Genomic DNA, 25,069 nt, shown 5'->3' with positions numbered 1-25,069 from the left:
GGTGGTAATTTTATTGAGGATCACTTTGGAAATGGCAACCCACTCCTGTACTCTTGCCTGGAAAATCCCATGGGAGGAGCCTGGTAGGCTACAGTCCATGGGGTCACAAAGAGTCGGACATGACTAGGCGACTTGACTTCTTTACTTCACTTTTTTTGTAATGATTTGCTTTTCTTTTGCTGATTTCAAGATTTTTATGATTTGTCATAATGTCCTTCAGTTTGAGTATGTGTCTCGGTGTGAGTCTCTTTGAGTTCATCCTATTTGGAGTTAATCGAACTTCTTGTATTTATATATCCATGTCTTTCCTCAAATTTGGGGAGTTTTTGGCCGTTATTCTTCAAAATAAGGTCTCTGCATCTTTCTTCTCCTTCTGTGACTCTTATATATATATTGGCCTGATTTATGATGTTCCATAAAGTCTCTTAGGCTCTATTTCTTCATTCTTTTTTTTTTTTTTTGACTCTTCAGACTCAATAGTTTTAAGTGTTTTGTCTTCAAATTTTCTGCTTCTTTCTTCTACTTGTTCAAGTATTTTCTTGATCCTTTCTAGTGGATTTTTCTTCTTATTGCTTTTTATGTTCCAGAATTTCTGTTGATCCTCTTTTTAATAATTTCTAGCTCTCTCTTTTTATTCTCTTTTTGTTCATTTATTTTTCCAATTTCCTTTTGTTCTTTCTCCATTTTTTCCCTTTAACTCTTTGAACATATTTAAGGCTGTTGTTTTAAAAATTGTTGTCTCGATAAGCACAAAGGCTGTATTTCTTTAGAGTCCGGTTCTGGAAATTTATTTTGTTCATTTGAAAGGCAGTCTTTCCCTGAACTTTGTATTCTTTGTGATCTTTTGTTGAAAATTGTACTTTTTGGAAAAATAGCCATCTATTCTAGATTTGCAGATTGGCTGTATACAGGGAAGACCCACTAATTAGCCCAACACAAAGGCTTATGGGCTTCTCAGGTCTTTCCTAGGCATCAGTTTTCTATGGGCCTGAGTATGCACTTTCTCCCAAATACATAACTATTTAAAAATATCTTTTCAATAAGAATCTCATTCTGTTCTTCTTGGCACCTTAGGTGTCTTATAATATTCCTCTCCCCATAATCTCTTGTGCCCAGGTATCCATGGTCCCTCTGTAGCTCTCACATGTCGCAGTGATTGCCGCAGCTTTCACTGGCCTCTAATATGATGCCCATATTATGCCTTCATTTCTGCCTGAACTCTAAGGAAAGCTAAACAGAAACTAGTTTTCTAGGAAGCCCCTCAACATGCCAGAACATTACAAACAAGATGCATTCACTTCCTTCTGTCCTAAGGGAGGAGCTGAGAAGTGCATGACTTTTTCCCAGCCATGCTGTGCCATACCAGGGAAGGGTGAAGCAAGGGTGAGTGAAAACACTGTGAAGTTTTCTGCTGTTTGAATATGGGTTTTTCTTGATTGCTGCAAATCCTTGAGTACTTTTTAGATCTCCCACAAAGCTGTTTCAATCTGTCTGTTGCTGTTTGTTTAGTGTTTCCATGGTGGACTAAGGGCCTAGAGTTTCCTAGTTTATCATCTTGCTGACATCTGTCTCTGTTAGTATGTATTTTTTTAAAAAATGTGGGAGCAGTGAGGTGTGTGTGGGTAAGGTTAGGCAAAGGGAACTAAATCAGAATGCCTGATATGGAGAGAGGCCACAGTACTGAAGGCAGGCATGTTTTTGCATATTCTGATGCAACTCACTACTGATATATTTCTATAAATACACTATTTTCACAGCAAATAATGTCATTTTCTCTTTAAATAATACAACTATGCCTGCAAATATGCTATTGTTGCTGTTAAAGCAAGGAATCAATTGTTCAACAATAGTGAGATACATAAAATGGCACAATTCTTAGTCAAATTTGGAGCAGAAAATAAGCCAGAAAAGTCCTATTAAAAGATGAATGTTTAGAAGATATAAGTAAATTTGACACTAGGGGGCAGACTTTTCCAGGCCTGCTGAAAGAGTGTTGGAAGACTTAGACATTAGATAACCTATGAAATGCTTTTTCTTTTTTTTTTTTTGCCCCCAGTAGAAATCTAAGCTCTAACACAAAGTCAGTATGTATGTTGTATATTTTCCCAGGCATAGTTATTTCCCGGGCCCTATTTTTAAAGTTGGAGAAGGCAATGGCACCACACTCCAGTACTCTTGCCTGGAAAATCCATGGACGGAGGAGCCTGGTAGGCTGCAGTCCATGGGGTCACGAAGTGTCGGACACGACTAAGCGACTTCACTTTCACTTTTCTCTTTCATGCATTGGAGAAGGAAATGGCAATCCACTCCAGTGTTCTTGCCTGGAGAATCCCAGGGACAGCGGAGCCTGGTGGGGTGGCGTCTCTGGGGTCGCACAGAGTCGGACATGACTGAAGCGACTTAGTGGCAGCAGCAGCAGCATTTTTAAAGTTTGCTTTTAAAACTTTCTTATAATTTTTAATAATGCCCAATTATAAGTAGAAGATTCCTTTTCACAGTAGGAAAACAATTTTTTTGCACTTGGGTATTTTTTAATGTGGAGAAGAGACCAGGCTAGTTGTTCTCTTTCTTAGTTTTTTTGGCCGGTTCGTCTCTTGTCATGCCAGTACCAGACTGATTTATCATTGCTTTATTCTCTATATTATAGTCCTGATACCTGTTCTTTAAAATTGTCTTGGCTCTTCTTATTTTTTTCTCTTTAAAAAAATTTTTTGAGGTACAGTCAATTTACAATTTTGTGGTTGTTTCAAGTGTACAGTAAAATGATTTTTTGCTGTAGAGTTTTCTCTGGATATATATGCTCAAGAGTGGGATTGCAGGATCATATGGTAACTCAATTTTTAATTTTTTAAGGAACTTCCATACTGTTCTCCATAGTGGCTGTACAAATTTACATTCCCACCAACAGGATTTATTTTTCTCCATACTTTCTCCAGCATTTATTACTTGTAGACTCTTTAATGATAGCTATTCTGACTGGTGTGAGGTGATATCCCATTGTGGTTTTGGTTTGCATTTCTCTAATAATTAGTGATATTGAGCATTTTTTCATGTGTCTGTTGGTCATCTCTATATCTTCTTTGGAGAAATGTCTACTTAGGTCTTCTGCCCATTTATTATTATTTTTTTATGTTAAGCTGTATGAACTATCTGTATATTTTGGAAATTAATCCCTTGTCAGTAGCACTGTTTGCAAACATTTTTCTCGCAGTCCATCAGTTGTCTTTTCATTTTTCTTTATGGTTTCCTTTGATGTGCAAATGCTTTTAGGTTTAATTAGGTTCCATTTGTTTATTTTTGTTTTTGTTTCCATTACTTTAGGAGATACATCCCCCAAAATATTGCTGCAATTTATGTCAAAGAGTGTTCTGCCTATGTTTTCTTTTAGGAATTTTATAGTATCTGGTCTTACATTTAAGTCTTTAATCCATTCTGAGTTAATTTTTGTATGTGGTGTTAGAGAATGTTCTAACTTCATTCTTTTACATGTAACTGTCCAGTTTTCCTAGCACTACTTATTAAAGAGACTGGTTATTGTCCATTTTATATTCTTGCCTCCATTGTAAATTAATTGGCCATAAGTGCGTGGCTTATTTCTGGGCTTTCTGTTCTGTTCCATTGATTTGTATGTCTATTTCTGTGCCAGTAACACACTGTTTTGATTACTGTAGCTTTGTAGTGTACTCTGAAGTCAGGATGCCTGATCCCTCTAGCTTCATTCTTCTTTCTCAAGATTGGTTGAGCTATTGGGAGTTTTTTGTGTTTATATGCAAATTTTATAATTTTTTTTTTCTGGTTCTGTAAAAAGTGTCATTGGTAATTTGATAGGGATTGCATTGAGTCTGTCTATTTCCTTGAGTAATGGTTTGGTTCTTTTTACACTTGTGCTTCCATATTAAGTTTAGAGTCAGGTAAGTTCCATAGGAAAATACCATTGTGGTTTTGACTGGAATTATGTTAAAACTATAGATTAATTTGGTACCATATGAAATTGGTTTAAAGTTAAGTTTTTCTGTCAGTGGATATGACATCTTTTCCCATCTATTTAAACACGTTTTAATGTTCTCTGATGATATTTTATAATTTTCTATAGAAAAATCTTACAAACTTCTTGTGGAATTTTTTTCTGGCTACTGTATATTTTTCCTGTATATAGTCCTATAGTATATAAAGGCTATATTTTATAAAATTACATTTTGTAACTTGTTCTATAGGAATCTGTGTGCTTAGTCACTCAGTCATGTCTGATTCTTTGCTATCCCATGGACTGTAGCTTGCTAGGCTCCTCTGTCCATGGGGATAATTGATCATATATGTTAGTTTTATTTACTCATCTATAAATTCTGTTAGATTTTCTTTCAATTTAAATACTGAATACTGTCTGTCCATTTGAGCTGCTACAAGTACCATAGAATGGGTGGCTTATAAACAACATAAATTTCTTTTTCACAGTTCTGGAGGCTGGAAAGCTCATGATCAAGGTTACGGCAGATTCAGTATCTGGTGGAAACCTACTTTCTGGTTCACAGACAGCTTCTTGCGGTGTTCTTGCTGGGTGAAGGGAGCTAGGTTTTCTTTTTATTGAACAATCTTCAAATAATACCAGTTCTGTTTCTTATTTCCCAATTCTTATATATTTTTTGTTTTTCTTTTAATATTGTGCTAACAGAACCTGCAGTGCTCTGTTAAATAGAAGCAACAATATTGGATATCCTTCTCTATTTCTGATTTTAAAGATAATGCTTATAAAGTTTCATCATTATATGTGAACTGTATCATGGTTTGGGGTTTATATTTTGTTATAAGAAGTTCTGTTCCTTGTTTATGGGTTTGGTATTTCTTTTGTCTTGAAATCTTGAAATGGTCTTGAATTTATTGAAAAAAAAAATTTTGGTGACCACTATAAAGATCATATAGTTTTCCTCATTTTATCTGTTATACTAAGAGAAATTTTCTAATGTTAACTGTGCTTGTAATTCATGAGATAAACTCAATTTGGTTATGATGCATTCTCTCACATGTGTTGAAATTTTTTGGTTGATATTCTGGAGCATTTTTGTATCAAAATTTATATGTGAAATTGGCCTATAATTTTTATTTCTTATTTTACTATACTTATTTGGTTTTGGCATTAATTTTACTAGCTTCATAAATGATGTAAGTAATGTTTCCTCTTTTTTAATTCCTTAGAATTTGAATAAATTTAATTCTTTGCATATATTGATAGAACTCTCTATATAGCTATTCTGTGTTTTCCCTCTCTCTCTATTAGAATAGACATACAAGTTCTGATTTAATTGATTTAATGGCTATAGAATATTCAATTTTTTCTTATAGAAAAAGCATCTCTATTGAGATATTATTCGTATAACATAAAATTCACCCTTCTAAAGGGTACTGTTTGGTGGGTTTTAGTTTAAATAATAGTGTCTGATATTAAACTAGTTACTTTCTTTTGGTCATTATTTTCTTACTGTATCTCAGGTGCATAGAATTGTACTAAAAACTGTCTTTAGTTTATGCACACTCTGATTAATGTCCATGCATGTGCCCCTTTTACTCATTTATTTAGTTTGCTATTGTAAACAATATAATAAGCATCTGCGAAACCACCTGCTGAAGCAAGACTAATCTGACATGCCGTGTCTGTCTCGTAGCACACTTTTCATTTGCGTATGGGGTTGTTTCTTGACTCTGTTCTGTTTTCAGTTACTCATCCATCCTTTTACCAGTTGCAATCTGTCTTTAATTATTTTAGCTGCAAGATAGGTCTAATATCTGGCGAGGTAAGTCTTCTCTTCCTGTTCTCTTTCTTAACAGTGCTTTGACTATTCTAGGCTGTTTGCCTTTTCTTGTAACTTTTAGAATCATTTCATTAAATTGTATGAAATTTCTTCTTAGGTTTATAAATTGGAGTTACACTGAATCTGTAATCTAGAGAGAATTCATTCATTTATAATATCAGTTGTTTGTAGCCATGAACATGATATTTTCATGAATTTAGGTTCTTTTATAAACAGTTTTTTATATATCTTTTATAATCTTCTCCATAGAATTTTCACATGTTTTATTAAGTTTATTCCTGGGTGTCTGACATTCTCTGAGATCATCATAAGTGAAATATTTTATTTAATTTTGTTTTTTAGGCTTTTGCTGCTAATATATTAGAAATGAAACTGACTCATATTTTAGTATTATATGCAGCCAACTTGCTAAACTCTGTTAGTCCCACAATTTGTAGGTTTCTTAATGTATACTATGTAGGTAACCACAGCATCTGCCATAATGTAAAGATTATGTTTGATAAAAGGTTGTGAAACAGGTGAGGAGGTAAATTAACATAGATACTCAGTGGGGAACATACCAGGCAGAAAGACCAGCAAACACAAAGATATTAAAGCAGGAAGGAAGCCATTGTTCCTGGAGTGCTGATCAAGCAAGAGAGTGATAGGGGATGAGGTCAGAGGTATTAGACTCAATTATAAAGGATCCTATAGATAACTCTAAGGACTTAACATTCTTACTGTGATTTTGTCATCCATTGGAGGGTTTTGAGGAAAGGGTTACATGATCTGATTCAGCTTTTTAGAGGACCATTCTGGCTCCTATGTTGAGAATAAACTATAATGGTCAAGGACTAAAGCAGGGAGACATGATAGGTTTGCATTAATACAGGTAACCTGGTGGTGGTCTAGACAGGGGAGTAGTGGGCAAAGGTGGTGAGAGGTAGCTGGATCCTAGATATATTTTGAAGTTGGAAACAACAGACATTTCTGAATGTTGCTTAGGAGAGACAAGTCAAGGATGATTCTAAATTTTTGGTTTGAGCAATTAGAAGAATGAAGTTGCCATTAATAATGTTGTTAAAGAAGTTGAGTATCATTTATATAGTGTCTTTTTTTTTTAATTTTATTTTATTTTTAAACTTTACATAATTGTATTAGTTTTGCCAAATATCAAAATGAATCCGCCACAGGTAGTGTCTTCTTTATAAGGACTTTGATGGAAATTTATTTGTCAGTATTGAAAATAGGTGTACTTCTCTCAAGAACTTGCTTCCTTTCTCTTTGTTAGTATCTGCTGGAGACTGTGACTGCTTCAGCTATTAGATGTAAAATCACATTTATGTGCCTTTTAGCAAGGATAAAGGTATCTAAAGTATATGTACTTTTTTATTGGCCTTATTCACATTTGACTTTGTTTTTATCTTTTCTCACCACTTCTAACTCATTCTCTTCTGTGTTATATATCCTTATATACTTCCTTAAGATCTTTTTTAGAACAAATGTGAATGTGTGAATAAATGAAAATTAATTGTTGCATTATATGCCACCAAAAAGGAAATGTGGGAGGTAGCATGAATTTTTAACAACTAAGCTAAGGGTTAAAATATCATCTTGAACCACAAATTTATATATATATGTGTGTGTGTGTGTGAATATATATGTATATACATATGTATATATAAATACATGAGTATATATATATTTAATTTATATATATACCTGACTGCCTCCGAGTTCCTACAACTCTATATCATTTGTTCAGCAGTATCCAGTGAGTATCCACTATGTGTCAGGTGCTGTTCTAGGCACTTGATGACAACAGTTAATAAAACAAAGAATTGTTTTAGGGATCATGTTCTGAGGGAGCATGCATTCTAGTGGAGAGATCCTGAAAAAAATAACGCATGTAGTAGGTTAGTAGAATATACAGTGTATCAGAAGACAGTATGTACTACAGAAAAAACAAAGTCAAGCAGGATAAGGGAGATTGGTGAAGGAAATGCATGTGTGTTGGGAAGTGGTGGTTGCAACATTAAATAAAGGAGTCTGGATGGGCTATATTGAGATGACGACGTTCAACAGAGACTTGAAGGAGGTGAGGGTGTGAGTTATGGCTCAGATGGTAAAGAATCCGCCTGCAATGCGGGAGGCCTGGGTTTGATCCCTGGGTTAGGAGATTCCCTGGAGAAGGTCATGCTAACCCACTCCAGTATTCTTGCCTGGAGAATCCCCTTGGACAGAGGAGCCTGGTGGGCTACTGCCCATGGGGTTGCGAAGAGTTGGACACCACCGAGTGACTAAGTGCAGCACAGCACTGAAGGAAGAGCCATCCCATCAGAGGGAACAGAAAGCAAAGGTCTTGATGTAGGAGTGTCCTGGCTTGTTTAAGGAGTAGCTGGGCAGCCAGCATGCAATTGACTGAATGAGAAACATGCTGGGAAACAAGGTCAGAGAGTCGATTGAGGTGGGAGGCAAATCTCATCTAGTTTTGCAGATGGTTATTAGGCAATGTGCTTAGTCGCTCAGTCGTGTCTGACTCTTTGTGCCCCCACAGCCTGTATGGGCTGCTCTGTCCATGAGGATTCTCCAGGCAAGAATACTGGGGTGGGTTGCCATGCCCTCCTCCAAGGATTAGTACATGAGCTTTCTCTGAGTGAAAGGTACCATTGCAGGATTTCAAGCCTAAGAGTAGAATGATTTGACTTACATTTTAAAAGGATCTCTCTGGCCATTAGAGTATAACTTTCCAGAGAGTTGATGATTATTTCTGCAATTTTAGGTATGTTACAGCTAATACTGACACCGAAGAACAGAGTTTTCCAGTCCCTAAGGAGTTTAACACTCATGTGGAGGAATTAAATTTAGATGCCCTTATTCAGAGGGCTGATAATTTACGAGTGAATGAGTCCAGAAAAGTGGAGAGTTTTGAGCTGCTTTGTGACCACAAAGAAAAGGTAAGATATATGTGATAATAACCTGTTTGTATAGTTTTAATTTTTATTTAATCTACTTTTCCATTCATGTTATGACCACAGCAATTGTGTCACAGTTTACAAAAGCTAAATGACTGGTGTAAATTTTTTTTATAATATTACTAAAAATTTTTTGAAAGTAAATAAAAAAGTTTATTCAAAAAACTAAGATCATGGCATTCAGTCCCATCCCTTCGTGGCATATAGATGGGGAAAAAGTGGAAACAGTGACAGATCATGAAATTGAAAGACGCTTGCTCCTTGGAGGAAAAGGTATGACAAACCTAGCCAGCATATTAAAAAGCTGAGACATCACTTTGCTGACAAAAGTCCATATAGTCAAAACTATTGTTTTTACAGTAGTCATGTATAGATGTGAGAGTTGGGCTATAAAGAAAACTGAACATCGAGGAACTGATGCTTTCAAACTTGTGGTGCTCAGGAAAACTCTTGAGAGTCCTTTGGACAGCAAGGAGATCAAATCAGTCAATCCTAAAGTAAATCAACCCTGAATATTCATTGGAAGGACTGATGCTGAAGCTGAAGCTCCAATATGTATTTTGGCTACCTAATGGGAAAAGCTGACTCATTGGAAAAAACCCTGATATTGGAAAAGATTGAAGGAAGGAGGAGAAGAGGGCAACAGAGGATGAGATGGTTGGATGGCATCATCGACACAATGGACATGAATTTGTGCAAATTCCTGGAGATAGTAGAGAACAGAGGAACCTGGCGTGCTGCAGTCCCGTGGAGTAGCAAAGGGTTAACCTGAAGTCAGACACGACAACAACAACAAAGGGTTTATTAGGCTCAAAGGTCATAAAAATGAGAACCAGAGATCTGGTTGATTATACAGATTGACATTGATTTTATCAATTTGATGTATTTCTTAAATATTGTATAACAGATAAAGGACAAGACATACTGCTTCTCGAGGGAGGAAAAGCTACACTTTAGTCTCACTATCTTTCAGTTATTAATATAACAGCCATTAGTATTTTACTGTATTTCTACTGGTAATCATTTTTCAGTGTTTAATGTTGGACTGAATTGACAAAGCTCATCCTTCCCACCACCACCACCACCAAAGGGAAAAAAAGGATTTTGCAGTATCACAAAGATCAGTAAATCTTCTTTCCCATGAGAAATTTAAGGCTAACTTTTGAGGATTTAGAAACTCTAAACACACGAACTCAAAGTTTTTAAATTTCTAGAGTTGTGCTTTAGGTAATTTAGGTAAAAAAAAATGTGATTGCTCTTTTGAATATATATACTCTCTAATAACTTACAGATATTATCTGAAATGCCCATTGAGGCATCATATTGATAGTAGATAAGTTAGAAAGGAAAGCAAGGAGAGGATGCTACCACCCAGAGAGAATTTATAAGTTCTAACACCCGTCAGTTTTCTCTTCATAGGTGTGGAGCTGGTGTCTGCATAATATTCATTGGTTTCTAAGACCCAAATGTAAACTACCTTAGATCACATTTTATAGCCATGAATATTTGAATTTAAAGTGTGATATGCACATGAATACAGTCATTTCTAAGTACCAGTTTAGCTACCTAATTTTTTAAAATGTTGCAGTAGTTTAGTCACATTACTAAGTTTATCTAATGGGCAGTTCTGTGTGTTCAGTTTAGAGATGAAATAGAGTTTATTTGGCGATTTGCTCGTGCTTATGGTGACATGTATGAGCTATCTACAAATACACAAGAAAAGAAGCATTATGCTAATATTGGTAAGTATTTTGTGAATATTAATTATTCTCAGGTAGTAATCATTATTATAGTAAACCATGAATGAATTTTTAGATAAAAGTATATGGTCTCTCACGGAGAAGGCAATGGCACCCCACTCCAGTACTCTTGCCTGGAAAATCCCATGGACGGAGGAGCCTGGTAGGCTGCAGTCCATGGGGTCGCTAGGAGTCGGACACAACTGAGCGACTTCACTTTCACTTTCCACTTTCATGCACTGGAGAAGGCAGTGGCACCCCACTCCAGTGTTCTTGCCTGGAAAATCCCATGGACAGAGGATCCTGGTAGGCTGCAGTCCATGGGGTCGCAAAGAGTTGGACACGACTGAGCAACTTCACTTTCACTTTTCACTTTCATGCATTGAAGAAGGAAATGGCAACCCACTCCAGTGTTCTTGCCGGGAGAATTTCAGAGACGAGGGAGCCTGTCTGGGCTGCCATCTGTGGGGTCGCACAGAGTCGGACACCACTGAAGCCACTTAGCAGCAGCAGCAGCAGCATATGGTCTCTAAAAATATTTGAGCATATTAGAATAGGCAACTGAAAAACTCAAATTCCAGCTTTCAAAATTTATAAAATCATAGGAAGATGATACATTAAGTGGTAATAATTTGAGAAGCAATAATAATAGTAGTCTTTCACCAAAATTAAAATAACCCTTCTTACTTCCTATAACATAGAACTCCAGGTACCACAAAGAAATAACTACTCAGACTTTAATGTTTTTTTCAAAATTTATCTCAGTAAAACAAGATAAGTCTTGAGTTGACAATTGTTTAAGCAGAGTGATGAGTCCATGATTGTTCATTATATCATCCTGTTTTCTAAAGTAACAACAAAAGAATAACAGCCAGAATGCAAATGATTTGACAAGATCAATACAGAGACAGGCAATTGTAATTCAGTGCATAGGTAATAACCGCCTGGCAGAGAACCCAGGAGCCAGGAAATTGGAGACTTGGAGTTGAAGGGCATGGGCACTCAGTATGAAGGAGGAAGAGTTTGCAGACTCTTCCTCCTCATGACAGTATATTTGAACTTGTTATGTGGAGGGAAGATTGGATCCCTAGAGAGTACAAAATTCTTTCCTAACCTGCTAACTGTGGTGTCCCATTTCTGCAGTACATCTGTTGAAGTCCTATGACTGATCACACTTGTCTTGCAAATCAAATATGAATCATATCTAAAAGAACACATTTGTAACTTTCAGGATTAAATGATGGACACAAATAGACCACAAAATAAATTTTTTAAGGGAAATAGGTTTCTTTTCAGGCTGAAGCTGCATCAGTGAGGGTACAAAACCAGTATGTATACTACCCGGCTCCCTTTTACATTCTCAGAGCGATGGAATCGCCTCTATTTTAGGCTTACGGCAGTGCCCTCAAAGCTATTTTTGTTCACTTGGTAATGTAGGTAAGATGTTGATTTCGTTTTTAATGTTTTTACATTAAAAATATTTATGTTTTCAAGCACTCATTATCAAATTATTAACTCTTCTAATATATGCCCACAATGTAATATCAGTTGTCATTTTAAAAGACTGCTTTTTAATTTTTTCCAATTTATGTAGATTTCTACACTGCGTAGTTCTCTTAATGGAGAGAGCTATAGAATACCACCTTAACAAATAGGAGAATGATTTTAGAATAAAAGATCTTTATTTATAAAGATTATCTAAACTACTTATTTAGAAGAGCATTTTTCAGATCACTGGATCACATCATTGCTCTTCAAGCAAAAGAAAATTAGAGCAGAGAAAAGGAGAGTGTATAAAATAAAACAGCAGCTTTTTGAGAAAGATTTTGAGAATGTGGTTTAGACAAACCTCTATCCAGAAATTAACAGATTATTAAAAGTTATTCTAAAATGAAGTAAAATTATTTAAGGGAATTATTTATGCACTGAGTGTGTTCACTATCATGAATGATTAGATAAGAGCTTCTCTGGGACACCTTCCCTTACCCCTTTAGATAGAGTTGCTCTCTCCATTCTCTGCTATGCTCTTTTTAACCTTGTATTTATCTTTATACATAATTTTTTTGTTTATATACCTGCTGCCTACTGAACAGTGAATTCTTAGAGGTCAAGAATTGTGTTTTATTTGACTTTTTATTCCCAGGGGCTCACACAATATGTCATTTAGAAAATACTCAGTAAATGTTGGTTGAGTTAATTATAAAGCAATGTCTATTAATAATGATAGAATGACTTCTTTTGCGTTTGGTTAACTCACTTAGTCCAGTGAGTCTAGGCTTGAATGTGCATCAGAACCGCTAAAGGCCGGTTAATGCAGATAGCTGTGTCTCAGAGGTTATGATCAAGCAAGTCTTCCATGTGGCCCCAAATTTGCTTTTCTAACAAGATTCTAGGTAATGCCTTCTGGTATTGGGACCATACTTTTGGGAACTACTGACTTAATTCAATAATTTACCTCCGGCCAACTCACATGAAGGTACCAAACTGTAAGTACGTTTATCTTTCAGGAAAGACATTAGGTGAAAAAGCTATTATGAGAGCACCCAAGAATGGATATTGTCATCTATGGTAAGTACATAAAATTTATGCAGTAATTGTTCTTGTTCTGTTTATTCTCATGTATTTTTCAGTACGTATATTTTAAATGTTTTTAAGGTAAACTTTCATTGAATATTTCATAACTGAATCTACCAAGTCCAATAACTTTGAATATGACAAATTCTAATTAAATTATATTTGTTTAAGATTTTATTTGGAAACAAATGCTAAAATGGTGCCATGTTTCTAAATGAAATGTAAGGAGAATGCTTCAAAGAATAAAAGCACATCAGCCATTATACCTTGATGACAAGGTATACATATTCCATAAGTGAAAGAAAAGCCATTTCTAATATAAGAAAACTCAAATAAAGAAAATTTAATTAGTTAGATGGTTGTAGGTGGGCATCCTTGGGACAAAAATTTATTCTTGAGAGTATTGTTTTGTTTTGGATCCTTTATATATTTAGAATTATAAAACACAAGAATAAATATATTGCTTTTAATTAATACTTCATTTTACTCACAGTTGCATTTTTGCAACATTTCTCAGTTCCTTAATTCTTTTTTCTCCCCAGCAATATAGGTATGTTAGGTGCTAGTAATAAATTTATCTATGACCCTTCTCTCAGACCTAGGTTTTCAGAAATCCACACCTCTTTGGGATTATTTTATTATTCTGAGATGCTTTAGGCAAAATCTCTCTTAAAATGGCTTCTTTTCTGCAGGTCCACGTTTATTCTCCAGGAAATTCGTATTTCCTCCAATTCAAAATTGCAATCCATTTTCTTAAAGCAGACCTGTTTCTTTATATTGCCACCAGCAGGGGGAGCACCACTCACAAACTCTCATTTGAAAATTCCCTGGGCAGGAATCAGCACATTTTTTATGTCCCCCAAACACTAAAGGACAAACTCTAAGGGACATGCCAAAATAAGAGCAAATCTTTTGAAGCTGCCATCACATGGCTTAAAATGAGATACAAGTCTACCGCATTCCCTCTCCCATGAGAAGGTGGGACAAGACTCCAAGTACCCTAGCAATTCTATTTGCAGAAATCGCCACCCGCCACCCCCCCCCGCCACACACACCCCCCCGCCTCCGCCACACACCGCCCCCCCCCCCCGCCCCCCGCCATCCAGCTCTCTTCTGCTACAGAGAATTCTTTGCCTTCTCTTAGCTTCCTCTTTCTCTGGTGTCCTCTGCCTTGTCCTATGTGTTGTGTGCGCTTATTCGCTCAGTCGTGTCTGACTGTTTGCAACCCCATGGACTGTAGCCCACCAGGCTCCTCTGTCCATGGGGATTCTCCAGGCAAGAACACTAGAGTGGGTTGCCATGCCCTCCTCCAGAACATCTTCCCAACCCAGGGATCGAACCCAGGTCTCCCGCACTGGGGGTAGATTCTTTACTGTCTGAACCACCAGGGAATCCCTCCTTCTCCCATACATGCATCTGTGTCAGTGAAGAATCACATTAAAAAAGGTACATTTGATGTTAATCCTCAACTTGAGGACACTTATCAGTGTGAACTTCCAAATTTCCATACAAGAACCATCCTGAATCTTCCCTGAAGGCATCATAAACACTTCAAAATTCACTGTGTGAGGACACATTATGCTTAACTCTTCCTTAGTGTATTTCCCAGCCTGTCTTCCACTAATCTGGCAACTTCTTCTTTGTTCATCTATTTTCACTTTTGTTGTGTGTGTGCATGTGTGCAAAGTCGCTTTAGTCATGGCCAACTCTTTGCCACCCTATGGATTGTAGGCCACCAGGCTCCTCTGTCCATGGGATTCTCCAGGCAAGGATACTGCAGTGGGTTGCCATGCCCTCTTCCAGAGGATCTTTCTGAGCCAGGAATCAAACCCATGCCTCCTGCAGCTCCTGCACTGCAGGTGGAGTTTTTTACCACTGAGCCACTAGGGAAGCCCTTTTGTTGTGTACTCACTGCCTTATTTGGGCTTCCCCAGTGGCTCAGCAGAGAAGGCAATGGCACCCCACTCCAGTACTCTTGCGTGGAAAATCCCCTGGACAGAGGAGCCTGGTAGGCTGCAGTCCATGGGGTTGCGAAGAGTCGGACATGACTGAGCGACTTCACTTTCACTTTTCACTTTCATGCATTGGAGAAGGAAATGGCAACCCACTCCAGTGTTCTTGCCTGGAGAATCCCAGGGACAGGGGAGCCTGGTGGGCTGCCATCTATGGGGTCGCACAGAGTCTGACACGACTGACGTGACTTAGCAGCAGCAGCAGCAGCAGCAGTGGCTCAGTGGTAAAGAATCTGCCTACAATGCAGGAGCTACAGGACACACAGGTTGGATCCCTGGGTCGGGAAGATCCCCTGGAGGTGACTCACTCCAGTATTCTTGCCTGGAGAATCCCCATAGACAAAGGAGCCTGGCAGGCTACAGCCTATGGGGTCACAAAGAGTTGAACATGACTAAAGTGACTTAGCTCGCATGCAACTGCCTTATTTATAACCGTGATATTTGACCATGAGGGAAATCTTGTCCATATGCACACAGAAACACACAGAGTACTGATCAATTTGTGTTTCACATGGTTTTTTATTCTGTATAACTTTTTAATTAAAAAACAGTTCAAATCTGGTAAGTTAATAAAATTTAATAAATTCAAAAGTCAATTTTATCTTAATTTTTAGAATTTATTATGATGTACCTACTAGATTTAAGAATTCTCATTCAATTAAATTTAGTAATAGAGGTTTAGGCTGATGGAAAAGAAAAATTAAAACTTTGATTTGAGAAGCAATGGGTGAAATTTAGGTTGACTGATTCCATAGTCAATTGTAATAAAACATCATGAAAATGTCTTATTGTGCTGGAATTTTTCTCAATATGTTAAGACTTTTTCTCATTCATTGAGCATAAATGACAGACCATGGCCTCCAGGCCAAATGCAACTGCCTGCTTTTGTAAATAAAATTTTATTGGAGCACAGCCATGCCTGTGCATTTGTACATAGCACTGATGTTGAATAGTTGTAACAGACTCTGATCCCACAACCTAAAATGTTTACTACCTAACCCTGAAGCGAAAGTTTGTTGACCCACAGTTTACAGGGTGCTGTGATGCTTTATAAGCCTTCAATCTGAAATAAAAGAGCAATCATTAGAAATAATTTCACTGATATCAAGGGAATAATTGAAAAATAAATGTTATTTTAAAAACTCGTTTTTCATCTTCATATTTTCCAAGTGAAATTGCCTTGTATCTCTAAAGCTACATAAGCCTTCTGTAAAATTCTATTGTTTTTGTTGTACCAGTCTAAAATACTTCTAGAATCAAGAGAGCAAAATTACCAATGGATTCGCAGTTTGTTAGCAATCAGGCCTGACCTTAATTATAAATAATGCCTTACATATTCATTTTGCTCTACTGTTCACAAATTATATCCACATGCATGTTTCGCAGAGAACAACCTGTTTCCGTTTTATGGAAAGTGTAAGCAAGGCAGTCTGTGTGTGTCGTGTTTGTGTGTGGGGGCTGGTATATGTGTGTGCCATGTGGTGTTGTGATTAGTAACCAAGAGTCACACGATAACTGGGGAAAATAAAAGCCAGATCTTATATTTGTATATACTCAGTATTTCATCTTTTACATTACTTTTCCTCTGCTTTTTCACAGTATAAATAGCATTGGCACTAAATCAAAAGTGCTTCTTGGAGTTGATTTAATAGTTGCTTACTAGTTGTTGAGACAGGGCTGCTTGTCAATTATTAAAATATTTGCCATACATGCAAAGAAAATACAGAATTTTTGTTAAAGCAAATATAGTTAGAACAACCTCTAGATGGAGGTCATAGACCATATTGTATATAGTTTCTTACTTGTTCCCATCAACCTAAGAGTTTACAAAGTAAAATTTTAAATTACATTTTTCAAGACAAACAGTATCAAAAAGAACAACATATATACCACATACATGTAGATATAGGTGAGATTGATTGCCAGAAAAGAAATGATGATTCTTTTGGGAAAAGTGGTCAGGTGAACTTTGAATTTATGGTTTGTAAGAAGATAAATAATACTTTAAAGAAACAGACTTTAAAAAAATTGAGACTCTGGTGACAGATTATTTTATAAGGGAAAATGCACATATTTCATATTATGGTTTTCATAAGTCATGTTTTTTCCTTTTTTCCCCTTCACTTAGAGTAACTTGTAAAGAATGTGCTGAAAGAACTCTGTAAAAGCTAGATCAGATGTGCATAAGCTTTTCTGATATTTCAGAAAACAGATGATTTATTCCACCACTATAGATTAATGAACATAGAATCTTTTCCTTTGACTCCAGCATGAATAGTTGATTTGGTTTTCTGTGAATGATGAAGTTCAAGTAGATCCAACATAGATTTTTCTAAAAATGTGACATCATCTGTTTTTTCTTTGCTAATGAATAGAGTAGGGAAATTAAGCTAATTTTCTGGATTTAAGGAAAGCATGAAGACAAGTTCACCTGTAATCTTCTTGGAGACGATGTTAAAATACAGGCAAGATTCTGGGTTACCTGTGCGGTGAGAATGGTTTGAGCCTCAATTATTCAACAGAATATCTGTTGACTATCATTATCCTATCATTCCAGATCTGAATCTTAGACACTAGTGTGTTCAGTCATTTGTTTCAGTGAGTGAAGATGTGGAAGGTATTCTTATAAAGGTTGCAGCTGGCACAAAATTAGGAGAAACAGGATGGATGATGGATGACAGGAGTAATTAAAAGCTTTTCACATATGGAAAAGAGATACTAAAAAAGATGTGAATTAACAGGGATAAATATGAAAGGAGGGATGGAGAGAAAAATGTCAAAATTCAAGGACATGAGGGAAAAACAGATGGAAATTAGAAGGGAGCATGAGTGTAGTTAACAATAATGTATTAATATTGGTTCATTATAAAATTTTTCAATATCGTATATCAATATTGCTACAGTTGTGATGGGCTTCCCAGGTGGCTTAGTGGTAAAGAATGTGCCTGCCAATGCAGGAGATGCAGGTTCAATCCCTAGGTTGGGAAGATCCCCTGGAGAAGGAAATGGTAACCCAATCCGGTGTTCTTGCCTGGGAAATCCCATGGACAGAGGAGCTTGATGGACTACAGTCCATGGGGTCACAAAAGAGTCAGGCATGACTGAGTGACTAAATAACAACACTTATGATAAATGGATTATAGCAATTTAAGATACTATTTAAATATAGTAATTTAAATAATATCTCCTAATATAGGTAAGTTCTCAGCTTACCTTTAATAGGTTGCTTTTGTCATAACTCTTGCTTTTACTGTTAGGACATTATTGATTTTCCAGTGAAAATTAAGAGGTCAAAAAAGTTATAACTGAAAAGTGGCCATTTTATTGGTTGTGCATAAGTTTTTGTGAATTGTGTGATCTTCTGTGTCCAGGAATGGTCTGACTATTCCAAATTAAGAAAATTGTTCTCTTCAACTTCTTATTTGAACGTTCATATGCGTATTCACAGAAACAATAAGCTAAATAACACCCAAAATTGCATTTTCCACTTCAGTTATGACAATGTAAGTGAAAATTAGGACCTACTTTTGAAATACTGATATTTAGGTAAATGAATATTTTGCCTCAGACAGAAAAACTCTAAATACTTTTGTACAGAAATAGTCTGAATGTAAAAAGTAATATATGCCCAATTTTTAGAGGAAGCAGTTTGCTGAACAAATATTGTATCCAATTTACAGTCAAGTAATTATTGATGTAAATTTTATATTCCTAATGGAAAAAAAGTAAAGAATTCATGAGATGCAATATTGTAGTAGTGTGTTTCCAACGAAGGATTGAAGGGCATGGGGAATTTTTGAAAAAACATAGTCTAAAATTATCTTTGATTTTAGTATTTTTTAAAAATTTTTATTAGTTTTTGTTTTTAGTGATGATATTTATTTTAATTTTCAAATGACATTAAAGGGAACCGTGAACTTTTTATTTTTATGAAAAAGAAATAGGAATCCATTGACACAGTATATTTTTCAGTTTAATACTTTTAATTTGGTTAGACTTTCCTGAGAGTCTCTTAGTGACTTTGATGTTGATTGTGATAGCAGCAGCTCATCTTTCTTGAAACTCACTCGTGCGGGCACTATTTACATTTTAATTTAAATGTATTTAATCTAAAATACATTTTAGATATTTTACCCTCAGCACTTACACAAGATAAAAGGTGTTAGTATCCCAAGTTATAGATGAGGAAACTGGCTTCATGTTTATGTCAAGTATTTATTATTTTTAGGGTCCTTGCATCTATATGAATACTTTTGTTAAATATTAATGAATAGTTTAGATATATTTTTTAAATGTTAAATGTCATGTTATTTCATTAAAAGTTTACACAGTATCCACTGTTTTTATCCTTTTCAGGTATGCAGTTTTGTGTGGCTATGTATCTGAGTTTGAGGGCTTACAAAACAAAATTAACTATGGATATCGCTTCAAGGTATTTCTTGATATTAAAAATGTTTTAATGTAGCTTGTTAATGTTCCATTAAAAAGTATAAATCAAATTATTCAACAAATTTATCTCTAGGAATTCATCTTTTTTACTTAAATGAAATGTCAGTTTTTAAAAGTACTGTGCCAAAAAGAATCAAGCTCTTTGGTTGATTAAAAATTATTATTATTATTATAGAACCTGAAAGAAGTCACAAAGTAGATGAGTATTGTTTTTCTAAAGGCAAAGTCTTAGCCTTTTGGTCATGAGCTCACCTACATCATAAACATGGCTGGAATTAATTCATTAACATTTTCTACAAATTAATTTGTTAGGAGGGGTAGAATTCAATGTAGGGCTTAAATTTGCCATGATAGATGAGTAAAATGAGTAATGAGCATACTCGTTATTTATAATGTGCCTGTAGTTATAGTCACAGTGGTTACAGGACTGGAAAAGATCAATTTTCATTCCAATCCAAGAAGTACAATGCCAAAGAATGTTCAAGCTACCATACAATTGCACTCATTTCACATGCTAGCAAAGTTATGTTTAGACTCCTTGAATTTAGGCTTCAGCAGTACGTGAACCGAGAACTCCCAGATGTACAAGCTGGGTTTCAAAGAGGCAGAGGAACCAAAGACCGAATTGCCAACGTTTGTTACGTTTTGGAGAAAGCAAGGGAGATCCAGAAAAATATCTACTTCTGCTTCATTGACTGTGCTAAAACCTTTGACTGTGTGGTTCAGCAACTGGAAAGTTTTCAAAGAGATGGGAGTGCCAGACCACCTTACCTGTCTCCTGAGAAACCTGTTTGTGGGTCAAGAAGCAACAGTTAGAACTGGACATGGAACAACTGACTGGTTCAAAATTAGGAAAGGAGTACATCAAGACTGTATATTGTCACCCTGCTTATTTAACTTCTTTGTAAAGTCATCATGTGTAATACTGGACTGGATGAATCACAAGCTGGAATCAAGATTTCTGGGAGAAATATCCACAAGCTCAGATATGATACTGCTCTAATGAAAGTGAAGAGAATCTAAAGAGCCTGTTGATAAGGGTGAAAGAGGAGAGTGAAAAAGCTGGCTTGAAACTCACCATTCAAAAAACTAAGATCATGGCATCCGATCTCATTACTTCATGGCAAATAGATGGGGAAAAATGGAAACAGTGACAGATTTTATTTTCTTGGGCTCTAAATGCAGATGGGCTCTAGATTGGCTCTAAATGGGCTCACTGCAGATGGTGACTGCAGCCATGAAATGAAAAGATGCTTGCTTCTTGGAAGAAAAGCTAAGACAAACCCAGACAGCATATTAAAAAGCAGACACCACACTGCCAGCAAAGGTCTGTATAGGCAAAGCTATGGTTTTTCCAGTAGTCATGTGTGGTTGTGAGAATTGGACCATAAAGAAGGCTGAGTGCTGAAGAATTGATACTTTTGAATTGCGGTGTTGGAAAAGACTCTTGAGAGTCTCTTGAACTGCAAGGAGATCCAGCCGGCCAATCCTAAATGAGATCAAACCTGACTATTCACTGGAAGGGCTGATGCTGGAGCTGAAGCTCCGGTACTTTGGCTACCTGATGCGAAGAACTGACTCACTGGAAAAGCCTCTGATGCCTGGCAAGATTGAAGGGAAAAGGAGAAGAGGGCAGCCCAGGATAAGATGGTTAGATAGCGTCACTAACTCAATGGACATGAATTTGAGCAAACTCCAGGAGACAGTGTAGGACAGAGGAGCCTGGCACGCTATAGTGCATGGGCCACAAAGCATAGATATGACTTGGCAACTGAACAGCAACAGTAAATAGTTACAGTCACTCAGTAAATAACCCCTCAGGGTCAATAATTGTAAGGATGGGCAAAGAGTTCTTTGTTTTCCAGCTCCCTATAACCATTTGACAATGTTAAGTGGGTAGATTCCTCTATCACCTAGTTCTGCTCTTCTTTTTCTCCATTATACCCACATCATTTGACAATCAGTAAGTATTAGGTAGGCAAGTCATGGGCAGACAAAAATGCGACTTGGATGTTTTCTCTTTTTAAAGTGACATCCTCTGTAGCCTTATTAAATCATAATCACACTTCTAGTTGTGAGCATTTTGATGATTGGATTATTGATAAGCTTAGTTCTATTAATGATAAAGGAAGAAGCAACATCATAAAGTCCCTTTGAAATTGTTAGGCAGAGTTCCATTCAGCACTGCCTGAAACTTGGGAGATGAATTTTTTTTTAATTTTCTTTCAGGAACATCTAGATAAAGCAATCGAATTTTTACCTGAAGAACCCTTTTTGTATTACCTCAAAGGAAGATACTGTTACGCTGTAAGTTGAATGCTTCTATCTGTAAATCTTATTTGAATATACTATGATTATATGATAGATTTTCAGTGGCTTACTCTTGTTTTATGTAGTGCCTGCTATGGAGAAAATTGTGAAATCAGTACATATTTTATGAGTTTATAAATTTAACATGTTATATAAATATATGTTGCATTACATACAATATGCTTGGTTGCTTTAGTTGTGTCTGACTCTTTGCGACACCATGCCCTGTAGCCCATCAGGCTCCTTTGTCCATGGGATTCTCAAGGCAAGAATACTGGAGTGGGTTGCCATGCCCTCCTCCAGGAGATCTTCCTGACTCAGGAATTGAACCCACATCTCCTGAATCACCTGCATTGCTGGCGATTCTAAACTGCTGAGCCAGTAGGAAGGGCCACATACGCTGTTTGATTTTATCAATGTATATGTCCTTTTTCTTTACTGCCTTTCCCTTTTCCCTAGAAGTAGTCACAGTGCTTCCCTTTATATGTGCTTTCTCAGATGGTGATCAGCCACCTACACCCGTGTACCCTAGATTGATGCACTGCTCTCTGTTTTGTGAGAGGATTTTTTCACATATCCGAATTTACTGAGCATAAATTATGTGCTCACTGGCCAGAAGGTAAATAAAAAACCATCCTTATCTTCAAGGAACTTAATTTAGACGGGGACCTAAGATGTATAGAAATAAATCAAAGCAGCTGGTAAGTCTGAGACCCAGTGTGTTAAATGACACTCATCTACAGAAAGTTAACAGAATGTGAAAGTATATCTTAACAGCTGCATTAAAAATTGCCCCAAAGAGAAATGCTATTTCTGAATGAGAAAATTGGGGTAGGCAGAAGAAGCAGCTTTTTTTAATTGTGGCTTATAGAGGATTAGAGATAAGGCAGGAGGTTTTACTTTTAATCAGCACCTGCTGTGTATGTCACGTGTGCATTTTATACTTTATATTTCTTATCACATTTCATCCTTTTAAGAGTAAGGAGTTTCTATTATGCCAGTTTTAAATATTTAAAAAAAAATAGTGTCATGACGGTAAGGGACTCCCCTGACTTAAAAATCGGTGACCCAGACTCATAGGAGCCTGGAGCTAGAATGTACACTATTGGATTAGGCTTAAAAAAAAACCAAAAACCCAAGAAGGAAAATTTAATTCCAAATGGAACCTGATCTTCATGCCACAGACAAATGGCAGAAGCTAATGCTAATCCTCCCTGGAGGACTGTACCTTCACACACAAACCTTAGAACATTCTTACAGAGTTGAGCTCATACCATACTCAAAAATAACAGAGTACATACAAGGAAACAAGCCATCATAAATGGCAGTCAACAGAACAGACAAACAGAAAGAATAGAGGTACATCTGAAAGGACTTCAGATTTTGCAAACATGGAATACAGAGTTTTAAACAGCTATGTATTGTGTTCCTAAAAATAAAATGAATTAGGGGAAAATGGATAAGGAGCATGAGACTACAAAAGTGATCAGGTAGATATGAAAAAGATGGAACAATTTTTGATATATCTATGTATATCAAAAATACTAGAGTGAGTAGCTGTCCCTTTCTCTAGGGGATCTTCCCAACCCAGGGATCAGATCCAGGTCTCTTGCATTGAGGTGGATTCCTTACCATCTGAGCCACCAGGGAAGCCCAAGAGTACTGGAGTGGGTAGCCTACCCTTTCTCCAGAGGATCTTCCCAACCCAGGAGTCAAACCAGGGTCTCCTGCATTGCAGGAGAAGTGTTCTTGCCTGGAGAATCCCAGGGACGGGGGAGCCTGGTAGGCTGCCGTCTATGGGGTCGCATAGAGCCGGACACGACTGAAGCGACTTAGCAGCAGCATAACCCAATAGATCCTGACATCGTCCCCCAGCTCTGCTCTTGCAATGATGCGCCCTCTTCTGGCTGATTCAGGGATGGCGACCCCTGGGGTCTGAGGAGTTGAAACAGTGAAAAAGCAGTGAAAAGGCAACGGATGGAATGGAAGAACATATTTTCAAATCATATTCTTGGTATATATCATATACTTGGGGCTTCCCTGGTGGCTCAGCTGGTAAAGAACTCGCCTGCCAATGCAGAAGACACAAGAGACGCGGGTTCCATCCCTGGGTCTGAAAGATCCTCTGAAGAAGGAAATGGCAACCCACTCCAGTGTTCTTGCCTGGAGAATCCCAGGGATGGGGGAGCCTGGTAGGCTGCCCTCTATGAGGTCGCACAGAGCCAGACACGACTGAAGCGACTTAGCAGCAGCAGGCACTGCTAAAGAGAGAATTAACGACCTTTAGGATAAATCTGAAAACGTTGCCAGGAAGCAGCACAGAGGAACAGACAAAATATGAAGGGAAAATCAAAAGACACGGAAGGGACGTAAGGACACTACATAGTGGTGGATTTCCACCCCCTCTCTTGATAATAGAACAAGAGACAAAAAGAGTGCTAGTAAGTATCTGAAACATTGATTGGAGCCTCACATTTAATAATTTTGATCTAATAAACATAGATGAAAACATGTATCTAGCCAAAGAGGACATACATTTTTCAAGCGTATGCAGGATGTTTACAAAATTGACCATACATGAGATCATGAAACAAGTCAGAATTGATATCATATAGCTTTTCTGATCATAAAGCAATTATATCAGTATTAGAAATTCAGAAGCAAAACATTAATCTTAAAAACCATTAATCTTGAATTAGAAATAATAGGAAATGATAAATAAATAAGGAGATGCCATTTTATTCCCATTTGATAAAACTTTATTAATATGAGATGTTTCAAAAATATGGAGTAACAGAAATTCTTACACTGTTGTGGGGGCACAAATTGATAGAACCATCTTAGAAACAATTGGGTATTATCTCTTGAATTTGATTGCTTGTTTACTATATGACACTGGTACCTACCCTATAGAAACTCTTGCAACTGTGCATTAGAAGGATATATAAGAATGGTTACTGTAGCAGCCTTGTTTCTGAGAGCGAAAAAATGGAAAAAGACCCAAATGTCCACTGAAAAAAAGAGTGCGTGAAAAATCACTGATGTACGTTTAAATGATGGACTGTCTTGGAGTTGTTTAAATGACTGAACTTCAATTACTCTAGATGAACTCTTAAAACCTATAATGTTAAGAGAAAACAACAAGTCAAAGAAGGAGATGAACAAGATATCTTCTTTTTCTTGTTCAAAAAAGAAAAAAGAAGCATAGCAATAAAGTAACATTATGT

The 25,069-nt window shown here is 36.7% G+C and overlaps 1 protein-coding gene across 4 annotated transcripts in view; it reads left to right on the top strand.

Annotated features, from left to right (window-relative positions):
• The window catches only part of RMDN2 (regulator of microtubule dynamics 2), a 96,796-nt gene that overhangs the window by 17,201 nt on the left and 54,526 nt on the right, over positions 1-25,069 (top strand). For all 4 annotated transcript variants that reach the window (XM_070379720.1, XM_070379719.1, XM_070379721.1 and 1 more), the window contains exons 3-7: positions 8,566-8,740; positions 10,398-10,500; positions 13,005-13,065; positions 19,440-19,515; positions 21,762-21,839. In XM_070379720.1, coding sequence (XP_070235821.1) covers positions 8,566-8,740; positions 10,398-10,500; positions 13,005-13,065; positions 19,440-19,515; positions 21,762-21,839 — 493 coding nt within the window. The remainder of the gene's footprint in view (positions 1-8,565; positions 8,741-10,397; positions 10,501-13,004; positions 13,066-19,439; positions 19,516-21,761; positions 21,840-25,069) is intronic.

This window comes from Bos mutus, chromosome 11, assembly GCF_027580195.1.
Source record: "Bos mutus isolate GX-2022 chromosome 11, NWIPB_WYAK_1.1, whole genome shotgun sequence".
NCBI lineage: Eukaryota > Metazoa > Chordata > Mammalia > Artiodactyla > Bovidae > Bos > Bos mutus.
Note: the sequence above shows the minus strand (reverse complement) of the source record. Positions and strands in the feature narration are given on the sequence as shown.